The sequence below is a fragment of the Balaenoptera ricei genome, chromosome 14 (genome assembly GCF_028023285.1).
Source record: "Balaenoptera ricei isolate mBalRic1 chromosome 14, mBalRic1.hap2, whole genome shotgun sequence".
In the NCBI taxonomy this organism is placed as follows: domain Eukaryota; kingdom Metazoa; phylum Chordata; class Mammalia; order Artiodactyla; family Balaenopteridae; genus Balaenoptera; species Balaenoptera ricei.
This window is the reverse complement of record NC_082652.1, coordinates 93437064-93450124: the sequence shown is the minus strand read 5'-3', so window position 1 is coordinate 93450124 and position 13061 is coordinate 93437064. Positions and strand designations below refer to the sequence as shown.

The following is a 13061-nucleotide window of genomic DNA, read 5'->3' as shown; positions in this document are numbered from 1 at the left end:
GCAATCTGGTAGGTGAAGTGAAAGGCCGGCAGACAGTAGCTCGAAGCTGTGTGGACAAACAAAGATCTCAATAAAGGCTATCAATGCACGGCAATTATAAAAGCTAGTGTTATTGTAAGAATGGTTTGAACTGCACTTTTTCTACACGACTTAAGAGATTAATAAATTTAGAGAAAAAAATTATTAGTCTAAAAGCCAGAATTACCGTAACTTTGGTTTGTAACTTCTAATCTTGTTTTCTACATAATTTAAGAGGTTAATGCATTTAAAATAATTATCAGTTTATGTCTGGGGAACACAGTGTATGAAGATGTAATTCTGTGACATCAACAACTGAAAGGAAGGGGATAGAACTATAAAGGAGCAGGGTTCCTATATGTTATTGAAGTTAAGTTGGTATCAATTCAAATTAGAGTTTTTTACCTTTAGGATATTAAATGTCATTCCCATGGCAACCACAAAAAATAGCTTTAGAATATACACAAGAGGGAATGAGAAAGGAATTTAAACATTTTACTATGAAATATCAACCAGAAAAGACAGTAATGTAGGAAATGAAGGACAAAAAAAAAAAAAAAGAGCTATAAGGCGTATGGAAAACAAACTGCACAATGAAAGAAGTTGCTCCTTATCAGCAATTACTTTAAATGTAAATAGGTAAATATTATTCAGACTCCTATCAAAGACAGAGATTGGCAGAATGGACAAAGACATGATCCAACCACATGCTGTCTACAAGAGACTCACTTTAGATACAAAGATACAAAAAAGTTGGAAGTGAAAGGATGGAAAAAGATATTCAATGCAAAACAGTACAGCAGTTTCTAAAAAAGTTTTTTAAAGAATTACCATATGACCTAGCAATTCCACTTCTGGGTGTAGGCCCAAAAGAACTGAAAGCAAGGTCTGAAAGAGACATTTGTGCACTCATGTTCATAGCCGTATTATTCACAATAAATAAAACACGGAAGTAACCCAAGTGTCCACTGATAGATGAATAGATAAGGAAAATGTTGTATATACATACAATGAAGTATTATTCAGACTTAAAAAGGACAGAAATTTTACAATATGCTACAACATGGATGAACCTTTAGGACATTACACTCAGTGAAATAAGCCAGTCACAGAAAGACAAATACTGTATGAATCCAGTTACATGAGGGTCTTAAGAGTGTCCAATTCATAGACAGAAAGTAGAACGGTGACACCAGGGCTGGGGGTTATCTGTATTTTATGTTACGTGTGTTTGAACACAGTAAAAAAGAAAAAAAATAAACTCATTTCAAAAGTAAAACCATTCACCAACCTTGAAAAAAAATTACTATAATGCTACAGTAATCGAGACAGTGTGGTACTGATGAAAGAGGAGACAGATGAAGGGAACAGAATATAGAGAACCTTTAAATAGAACTCCATAAATATAGTCAAGTCATCTTTGACAAACTAGCAAAGGCAATACTATTGAGCAAAGATAGCCTTTTCAACAAATAGTGATGGAACAGACATCCACACACAAAAGAAATGAATCTAGTCACAGACCTACACCCTTCATAAAAAATTAACTCAAAATGGATCACAGACCTAAATGTAAAATGCAAAACTATAACAGTCCTAGAAGATAACCTAGGAGAAAACCTAGATGACCTTGGGTATGGCGGTGCCTTTTTAGATACAACACCAAAGACGTGATCCATTTAAAAAAAAACAACAACAACTGATAAATTGGACTTCATTAAAATTTAAAACTTCTGTTCTGCAAACATATCAGCAAGAGAATTAGAAAACAAGGCACAGACTGGGAGAAAATATTTGCAAAAGACACATCTGATAAAGGGCTGTTATCCAAAATATACAAGGAACTCTTAAAACTCAACAATAAGAAAACAATCCAGTTAAAACGTGGGCCAAACCAGAACAAAGAAGATACAGAGATGGCAAATAAGCATATGAAAATATACTCCACATCACATCATCAGGGAAATGTAAGGTAAAACAACGAGACACCACTCCACACCTACGAGAATGTCCAAAGTCCAGAACACTGACAACACCAAGGCGTGCGGGGATGCGGAGCAACGGGAAATCTCCTCATGGCTGGTGGGGATGCAAAATGGTGCAGCCACTTCGGAAGACAGTTTGGTGGTTTCTTACAAAGCTAAACATAATCTTACTATACAATCCAGCAATCGCACTCCTTGCCATTTACCCAAAAGAGCTGGGGAACTCATGTCCACACAAAATCCTGCATGCAGATTTTATACGAGCTTTATTCATAATTGCCAAAACTTGGAAGCAACCAAATGTCCTTCAGTAGGTGAATGGATCAACTATGGTAAATCCAGACAATGGAGAATTATTCAGCAACACAATGAAATGAGCTATCAAGTCATGAAAAGATAAGAAGGAACGTCAAATGTTTATCACTAAGTGAAAGAAACCAATCTGAAAAGGCTGCATACTATGTGGTTCCAACTACATGACATTCTGGAAAAGAAAAAAACCATGGAGACACTAAAGAGACCTGTGGCTGCCCAGGATGGAGTTGGGGGTAGAGGTAAATAGGCAGAGCACAGAAAACTTCTAGGACAGTGAAAATCCTCTGTATGATATATATAATGATGGATGGATGCCATTATACATTTGCCAAAACCCATAGAATGTACTACACCAAGAGTGAATTTTCATGTCAGCTATGGAATGTGGGTGAGGACGATGTGTCAGTGTCAGTCCATCAACTGCAACAAATGCATCATCTGGTGGGGGATGTGATGATGAGGGAAGCTACGCAGGTGTGAGGGCAGGGGGCGGACTGGAAATCTCGGTACCGCCTTCTCACTTTTTTTGTGAACTTAAAAAAATAAAGTGCAAAATAAAAAAAAATTTTTAGAAACATTCAGATTAACACAGAAAATATACACCAAACGTATTATACAAACTGTTTTCTTTGCAGGAAAAGAACACTGCAAATAACTGGAACTGCACTACAGAAATTCATATTTAAATTTATATTTGAACATCTGCAAAGACGGAGACCACTTTCCACCGCACTTTTCTCATGTCTGTACTTCCGAGCTCCCCTTCCCCCGTCTATCCGTGTTTGCCCCATCCACCAATTCCATGTAGAATTAGACTGCTGACCGCGCAGCTCAGCGCCAGTGCCGCTCTGGTGAACAGCTGACTGCAAACGCGGTCCTGCAGTAGAGCTCACACTGCACGTCCTCTCCACGTCAGCAGCTAATTTCATCAGTAACTTGTCTCATGGCCTTTTCCCTTCTATCCAGAGGAAGAGGCTGCCGTACGCCAGGTCAGCTTTCAGGAGCGATCACTACCGCAAAACAGAAGCATTAGACGGGTGGGCACTCCTCCAGGGTGAGGCCCTGGCCTTCGCCTGGCAGCTGCAGGGAGACGGAGCCCCTGATTTCTCAGCTACACTGGCCTAGAGTAGACGCTTCCTTCACATGGAGCTGGGGTAGGTCACGGCTAAAATTCCACAGAATCAATCTCTTCTTACCAAGAGAGATCTCTGAAGAATATTAAAACAATTACTTTCAAAAGATATACAACTGAATACTTAAGATTTATTTTAGGGATTTTCGTGGATGAAACAATCCTCTAGTGATTTTCAACCAGGGGCGATTTTGCCCCCAGGAAGCATCTGGAGACTGTTGGTTTTCACAATAGGCGCCGGGGGTGGGGGCTGGGAGGGTGCTCCTGGCACCCGGGGAGTCGAGGCCAAAAACACTGCTCAACAGCCTGCAGTGCAGAGACAAGCCACCACAACAGAGGAACACCAAACGTTGCCCCAGACGTCAACAGTACTGAAGGCAAGGCCCCCGGCTCCAGGCGCCTTAATTCAAAAATTAAAAGCTGGTGTAGCCGTGGGAAGAGCTGGCCTTGGGCTGAGTACTACCTAATAATCCACCCACTGATGCCGCTGTCCAGTTACTTCACCTTATTAAGGTTTTCATGTGCACAGGGGAAAAAATAAGACTGACTTTGGAGCGGTGGTATAAAATTTAGAGGAAAATCTGTTAAAATCTGCCAGCGAATGGTATACACCGGGAACTTATTAATTACTTAGCTAATGACTTCTCAAATTTGGGGAACTAGCTAAGGTAGCTACGTAAGAACACACCTTTACACAGCTTAGTCCAGTGCACCTTTTGCACAATGTTCTAAAACTAAAATGGGTCCGTGCAAATCCACATCCACCCCTAGAAGAAATGGACCCCCGCACATCTGTAAGCATTTCCTTGCTCTCTTACTCTGCGTAAATACCAAATACTTTTCTCTTGGAGCCAGTGCACTTTCAACTAATTACAGCCACCAGCAATTCAGTATCTGAAATGCGCCCCACTGATTCCTTAACCAAGTACATTTAATCCTTTTAACTACCGATGCCACAGGCATTAGTGTCGCCAATATGAATCTAGGAGATTCATACAGGTTAAGTCACTTCTGTAAGACATAATAAGATGGAGAGCTAAGAAAAGATTTTTCAATCACCTATTTTATCAACTGAACATATATGTATGAGACCTTCATCTGATTTCATGCACTTTGAAAAATATATCTAGTTATGTAAATAAATTTTGTTATGTATTATTTTTCAAAAGATTTATGATAAGGAAAATAATTGGTTTCAACTAAAAAGGAGTACAAGGAAATTTGCAGTACCCATTATTTTACACTTAAACCTTTTTCTCAAGATTGATTTTTTTTTCCTCTTAAATATATGCATGGTTATATATATATCTGTATGTGTCTGTTTTATAAAGTATAAAAGCAACTTAAAAGGGATTGGATTCTAGATTCCGTATGACACATACTTTGAGACATCAATGCCAACAGCTCTGCTCCAGGTTTGCTTTCTAACATAGAAAATAAGAAAAGGTGAGAATATCTACAGTCTCTTAAATTTCAAACATTTTGTGTTTCTAAAAGTGAAACTAATACCTTATCTAGATGTCTGTAAACTTGTTAAACACTGGAAACAATATACTTGCCTTTCTTAAAAGTAAAAGGATATGCCTCATGTTAAATAATTACATGTTATTTTTAAAATTTAGAGGAAACTGACATATTACTTATCTTCAAGTACAATTACATTACTAGGCTCACAGTAACTGATATGATTTAAAGAGAGACAGAAAGACAGAGAGAGGGAATGAACTGCAGCAAAATCAGAAGTATGGCCAACTTGACTTGTCTTACACGAAGTATATCTAGTAATTTTTTAACAGCAAGCACTAGCTACAACTGATGTCAGTTAAGGCTTGGTAAAAATGAATTATTAAATTGGTCTGCTTATATCCTATTACTGACTTCTTATGAATACTTGATTTTATTTGGTATAATTGACAAGAGTTGACAGCAAAGGACAGGTTTAATGACAATCAAATGAAGATCAACTCGTGTATATGTCACCTAGGAGAGCCGCATCAAGTGGTGATAAAGTAATTGATGGGACACTGAGAGACAGGGCACATGAGTCTGTCATATGTCGTAATAAGTTACCCTGTAATATTAGCAGACTGCCTGCAACAGCTCACAAATCCAATAGGTCTGAAAGAGACAGGCTACAGTATGTGCCCAAGAAAAGAAAAATAGACATTGACTTTGCATATATAACACCAGATCGTTTGCCATTAAACTTAATTTCTAAATCATTTATATGACTTAATGACTCTGCATGAAATTTTTAAGCTGGTGGCAAGATGAATAGCACCACAGAGAGAATGTGGATGAGTACAGTGCCATTTACCTACCCCTCGCCCACTAACAAGTGACAGCTGAGCTATGGTAATATGTCCCAAACACTTAAACGATAATGTCATCACTTAGGAGACAAGTGAAAAAGATATTGGCATTTATAAGAGATTGATGAAAATTAGTTCTAAAGCATTAATTTCTCTTAATACCACTAAAAGAATTGTGTGCATTCAGGAGATATTTGATCTGAATTAAGAAACTGATGAAGCAATTGATTAATTGGAATTTAAGCCATCAGTCACCAGATCCATCAACAGCTTCATTTACATTCTAAACAATCAACTGACGGCCCAATAGAATACCCTGTATTAATACACAGTCAATATGATGCCACGAAGAGACTCACTGAGCTGTACTGACAAACGCCCAGTGGCTATTGTCCAAACTTAACACGCTGCGTAGATTTAAGACTTTCATACTGGCTATGGTTTAGAGATTCTTACTATAACAGACAATGTATTATCAGGGTTTTCTGAACTGAAACTGAAAAATAATAAAGTAATATTAACAGTGTTAGCAGATACACAAAAAATTCTAAACATGTACGTTTAAAAACAAGGCTTTAATTTAAAACCTTAAATAATTATGTAAAGTCACACAAACAGAATTTCTAAAGCTAAGAATCCTTGATTGAAAGCAGTGTTATGACACATTTTATACAGCTGGGAAGCTGTCTGGTCCATTTTATAAAGAGAAGAAAAATATCATGAAACAGTAATCTGACATTTTAGTATCTCCATAAGGGTAACAGTAAGTGTTTTAACAATTTAAATTTGACAGAAAAAAATCATAAAACTGAGGAATATAATAGAACCACAGGTCAAAACAGATGACAGTAAGGTCCTAAACTTGGAGCCATTAATAATCTTCCAGGAATATGTTAAATAATAAAAATTTAGCATACATGTATATTATGTACTTTTTTCTGAGGAACAAAGTGATAATTCTTAAGATTCTCAGAAAGATCCATGACCTCCAAAATATTAAATATCATTACCCTACAGAGAGAAACTGTCCCTACAACATAGAATACAAAGCAAAATTTGAGGAAAAAAAACATTTTTAAAACATAATCAATTTGGATATAACGTTATTTATCTGTAGTTGGCACATGTGAGAGTATCTCACTTGCCTAATGCTCTAATATTCTCTTCACGTTTTGCTATCTTATTACGCCATAACAATGATATGGTGGCTGAAGAACAATTTCTAAAACTTCAGCAAAGCATTTACTAGCCCTCAGATTCTTCCTCTGAAAAATGGACATTTCTAACAATCTTCCAGCTTTAAAGAGATGGATTTTGTTCACATTTTATCTCCTAACATAATCTGTATACTCTATTTCTTTTAAGTTAATTACCTAAAGCCATATCCACATTGAGCATAATATTCTTAATCGTACCTATATTCCTACCATGATCACTACAAGGGCAACTAAATATAAAAGCATCTCCTGGGATTTCCCTGGCAGTCCGGTGGTTAAGAATCTGTGCTTCCGGTGTAGGGCGCACGGGTTCAATCCCTGGTCGGGGAACTAAGATTCCACATGCCCAGTGGTGCAGCCAAAAAAGAAAAAAAAAAGTATCTCCCAAATGCAAACTTTTTGTTATTCATTATACTGAATACATTTGCAAACAAAGCCAAAGAAATCATAAATAAGTAGGGATGGCAGTGTAAAAATCTCTGAAAACCCATTCCTCCATAACTGTAACGAGAACATAAGCAAAAATTGTCTAAAGCAACTTTTTCAAAACTCTGGAAAATAATCAAAGACTTGCAACAATCCCGGGTGCATTTATTCAAGAAACACGGCTAAATCTAGCTGTGAGTGAGATGTGTGGTGTTTTGACTCTTGCCTTTTCCAGTACCCTGCCCCCAGTCAAACTCCACAGTAGCTGAGAAAACCAGCGGTCTGGTAGCCACTGAGGGGAACAAACCAGGGCTGGGACTCCCCAAACCCCATGCCCAGACAACTGTAACCACCTGACCAGGTCGGGTTTGTCTGGATTTGACTCAACCCACAGCTCATTCACTGAGAATGCGTTTTCCCTGGAATGTTTGTCAAAAACAAACAGTGGCAATTGTTTAATGTCACAGCTACCTTAGGTGGTGGTTAAAGCTGGGGTAAACAACAAGCTGACCAAAAAAATTTAAAAGAAAAGCTGAAAAATCAGATAACAAGGAGCAAAAGCTCTATCATATTGCCGAGAGTCTAGAAGGCCGCCTGCCAGTGCGGGGCCGCACACAATGCCCTGAGAGGCCCGAATCTCTCACACCTGGCTGACCCTGAGGCTCTGTACAAGCAAGAAGGGAAGGCAAAGGCAGAGTTCTAAGTGCCTGCCACAGCTCTGCAGGTGTTAAGGGAACACTAGCTGTTTGTAAAAGATAAACCTTGCAGCTCTGGCACTTAATACTACCTCTCTGTCATACAGAGTCCACTTGGCGACAGAATGGGAGGGGAGTCTGTCCCACACAGTCATAAGGACCCTAAACTGAGGGAAGCTCCGCCACCTTCAACAGGCAGCTTCCAAGGTTGCCCTGGTCATGGACGCAGAGCCAGTACAGGGAAAGCCGAGGCTGGAAGTGGTACACGTGACCTTCAGCCACCCTCCTTCGGCCACACCTCAGGGCATGGCCCCATCTAACTGGACAGGAAAGGGAAATGGGCTGGAAAAGTAGTTCTCCAGTCTCCACCCCATGGGAAAAACAAAACCACCCATTAAAGAGCACACAATAAAGTAAAGGTATCAAGTGCACAGAGGCCACTTGATGATTAGGTGCAACTGAATTCTTCTGTTAATGGCAGCCTCATCTTAGGATGTAAATAATCATAACTACAGTTGGTGAAAAGAGAAAACATTTTTCTTCTCTCTCATGACTTAAAATGTCCTTTTAAAAGAACGCTGTTTAGGGACTTTGCTGGTGGTCCAGTGGTTAAGACTCCTCGCTCCCAACACAGGGGGCCTGGGTTCGACCCCTGGTCAGGGAACTAGATCCCGCGTGCCACAACTAAGACCTCGCATGTGGCAATGAAGATCCCGCATGCCGCAAATAAGACCCGGCACAGCCAAATAAATAAATATTTTAAAAAATACAAAAAAAACCCCACTGTTTATAAATGGAGAAAAAACTAAGTCAACAACTCTAAATTTTAACCATGTCCTTTCTAGAGTTTTCATGCTACAAATAATAATACATATGCTGAGCTTCCCATAAAAATATTGCTCATTTATGCAACAAAGTCAGAAATATAAGGCAGAAGGAACTTTGGATGTTACTTGACAAACCTCTCATCATTTTAGAGATGATGAAAATGTATGACCGCGTGGCTAGGTCATATAATTAGAAATTGGTCAAAGCAGACTAGATTTTAGGTTTCCTGATCTCCAACCAATGGATTTTTTCTCCTTGACCACATGAGGCTTCCTTCTCATTACCCCTTGTGCACCTTCTTCTTATTGTTTAAAGCTCTGGACATATAAGTATCATTTTTTCTGTGAAGCCCATTTCAACTCACCTAGGCAAATTGTCTGTTCCCTCCCATTACCCCCACGTCTTTTATTTATGTATTTGTTTGTTTATTTATTTATTTTTGGCTGCATTGGGTCTTCGTTGCTGCGCGTGGGCTTTCTCTAGTTGTGGCAAGCGGGGGCTACTCTTCGTTGTGGTGTGCGGGCTTCTCACTGCGGTGGCTTCTCTTGTTGCGGAGCATGGGCTCTAGGCGCACAGGCTTCAGTAGCTGTGGCACGCGGGCTCAGTAGTTGTGGCACGTGGCCTCACTAGTTGTGGCGCGCGGGCTCAGTAGTTGTGGCACGCAGGCTCAGCAGTTGTGGATCGCGGGCTCTAGAGCACAGGCTCAGTAGTTGTGGCTCACGGGCTTAGTTGCTCCACGGCATGTGGGCTCTTCCCACACCAGGGCTTGAACCCGTGTCCCCTGCATTGGCAGGAGGATTCTTAACCACTGCGCGACCAGCGAAGCCCTCCACATGTCTTTTAATATTTATACTATCTATACAATCAGAGTATTGCTAATTGTCAATGTGTGTACTTCCATAAATAAGTAGATCATGAGGAGCTCTTTGAAGAGAGCAACTCGGTTTTACTCTCTTTTGTATTCTAAGCAACAGGTAGCACCTGGCACATAGTAAGTGCTAAATAAATGTTTGCTGAATGAGAAATAAAACTGCAAATGCAGAATAGCAATCAAGTTTTGAGGAACATCACCATCTATTTAGATATCAAAATGGATTTGAATGAAAACATTCACTTGATATAGGAAAGGATATATTTTAAAGCAACATATTATACAGTAAAATCATTGTTTTAAACATAAACAGTTAAATGTGATTTAGAAATTAATGAATTCAATATATTATCATTCAAAGAAAAATTCTTACAAGAATAAATTTAACTTTTATCTTTCAAAATGAAAATTAAACTGCCAAAATACCAATCATCAGCAATATAAATAAAAGTAAAAATACCTGCTTTTTCTGATGTCCTAAGAAATACCATGTCCGATGGAATTCTTTGATTCTGCAGAGTAATATAAAATATTAATTATCTATATGCAAGTTTACAAATTAACACAATTCCATTCCAAAGGAGAAATGGCTCCTAAAAACAACTAAAATAATGTTATATGTCAACTCTATGCTGAAACAATTAACATTCATAATTTGTATAATAAAAATGAATATTTTAATTCATATTTTAGTTAGATCTCTAAGTTTTTTTTCCGCATCAATGAACCATGTAAGTGGCATTTAGTGATGACCTGAAAACTACTCCATTTCCTGAAAAATGTTACATATTGCCATTTCTGTGGCCTCTGTTGCACCTCAGCTCACACGTACAGTATACTAGTTACTGCCTCATGAAAAGATTGTGTTCCCCCTGTCAGGCTAAGTGGCCTGGGAAGTGAGGACAGTGTTCTTCCAACAGCTGACACAGACCAGGGTGTATCGAAAACGAGACACTTACGAAAAGCTGGGTGAAAGAGTGAGTGTACAACCGAGCAAGCGAAACCCCACATATCTGAGGAGACATTCTTTTTACAGAGCAGAAAAGGAGAAAAACTCAAAGGTCACTATTCATACATTTATTTAATCACTGTTACTAATATTAGTATTAATTAGTATTACCAACAATAATTAGTATTAATAAGTATTACTAATAATTAGCATTAATTAATTAGTTGGGAAAGCGGTACAAACTAAAAGAAAAATATAATTATAACAAGAATACTTCACATAGTTTCATGAATTATTTATATTCTTTAAGACCTAAGTAAAGATTTACCTACACACAGTAAAGAAATGAACTACTTGTCAGTCAGCAAGCAACAAAAACAAACATAAGTTGTTAAAGCTGAAAGAAGATATGCTGTAGAATAGAGCTCTCACATAAAATAATTTCTAACATTTCTTTAGGCAATTGTTAAGATCTAAAGAACCTTTAGGTGAAGGGGGAAATCACAATGGAAACTAGAAAACATTGTTAATGAAATGGTAATAAAAACTCAACATATCAACATATCATGTGTGGAACACAGCCGAAGTCAGGAAAATGATAAGAGGAAAATATACATGATTAAACTGCATACAACAGAAAAGGGAGGCTAAAAATATACAAAGGACTAAATATCCATTTGAAAGCAGGAAAAAAAAACCCAGCCAATAAATCCCGAAGAAAGTACAAGGATGTAAACAAATATAAGAGCAAAATTAATGACACAAAAAACAAAACCATACATACCAGTAACAAACAGCAAGAAGGTAAATATTTCTTTAAATATGTCCATTTCAGTAATAAGAAAAAACTAGCACTAGAATAAAACTGGTAAAAGATGGGCAAGTCCTCTAAACAAAAAACTGTAAAACATTACTGAAAGAAATTAAATGAAGCCTAAGGAAATAGAAAACACCATGTTCTGAAATTAGAATATACGGTATTGCAAAGATGTAAAGTGCGCATACACTGACCCAATCAAAATCTTAAAATGTTTTCTGGGGGGAAATGACAAGATATTCCTAATATTTACAGGGAAATGCAAAGGCCAAGAATGACTAGACAAGTGTAAGAAACAACATGGACAGTTGTCTGTACAACATAACAAAACTAAATATTAAAATAGAGTAATTAAGACAAGATGGTATTCCACTAAGATGGATGATTATATTAACGTAAAAGCAGAGAATCCAGAAGTCGGCCCACACATCTGCGGACACCAGATTTATGAGAAAGTTGGCACTGCAGACATCTTTTCAATAAACAGTGCTGAGAAAACTAGATACCCATGGGCGATGAGAAGAGATAATACCTGGCCTCTACTTCAATCGAAACACGAAAATCTATTCCAAACGAATTATAATTCTAAATGTCAAAGTCAGAGACTTCCGTGGTGGCACAGTGGTTAAGAATCCGCCTGCCAATGCAGGGGACACGGGTTCGAGCCCTGGTCTGGGAAGATCCCACATGCCACGGAGCAACTAAGCCGGTGCGCCACAGCTACAGAGCCTGTGCTCTAGAGCCTGCAAGCCACAACTACTGAGCCCATGTGCCACAACTACTGAAGCCTGGGCGCCTAGAGCCCGTGCTCCGCTACAAGAGAAGCCACCGCAATGAGAAGTCCGCACACCACGATGAAGAGTAGCCCCTGCTCACTGCAACAAAGACCTAACGCAGCCAAAAATTTAAAAATAAATAAATAAAATTTTTTAAAATGTCAAAGTCAAAACAATAAAACCTAAAAGATAATATAGAAGAATATTTTCATGATTTTTTGGTAGGAAGAGATTTCTTAAACAAGACTCCTTCCCCTTACCACCACAAATTAAAAAAAAAACTTATTACAGATGAAAAGATTAATAAGGTTGACTTCATTAAAATTAAGCATCTCTGTTCCACAAAGCACACGAGTAAAGAAAAGATATTCACAACATAAAACTAATAAAGGACTCCCATCCAGAATACTTGAAGGCCTGCAAACTGTTAAGAAAGGATAACTCTGAAGAAAAACAGCAAGAGATTCTCACGGCTTTTCCCAAATAAGAAAGATATCCAAAATCATATGAAGAGGTGTCCAACTTTGTTAGTCTTTACAGAAATGCACATTAAAACCACAACCACAATGTATAATCTGGAAATGGTAAATTTAAAAGGCTGGCAACGCCAAGTGTTGGCAAACATGAAGGAATGGGAACTCTTACTCACTGCTGATCTGAGTATAATTTGATACATCACTTTGCAAAATCATCTGCAGTAAGTACTCAAGTGCAACACAC

General features: G+C 38.2%; 1 protein-coding gene across 16 annotated transcripts in view; it reads right to left on the bottom strand.

Annotated features, from left to right (window-relative positions):
* ATP9B (ATPase phospholipid transporting 9B (putative)) overlaps window positions 1-13061 on the bottom strand; it is a 258697-nt gene that overhangs the window by 155501 nt on the left and 90135 nt on the right. For all 16 annotated transcript variants that reach the window (XM_059895083.1, XM_059895079.1, XM_059895076.1 and 13 more), the window contains one exon: window positions 10260-10311. In XM_059895083.1, coding sequence (XP_059751066.1) covers window positions 10260-10311 — 52 coding nt within the window. The remainder of the gene's footprint in view (window positions 1-10259; window positions 10312-13061) is intronic.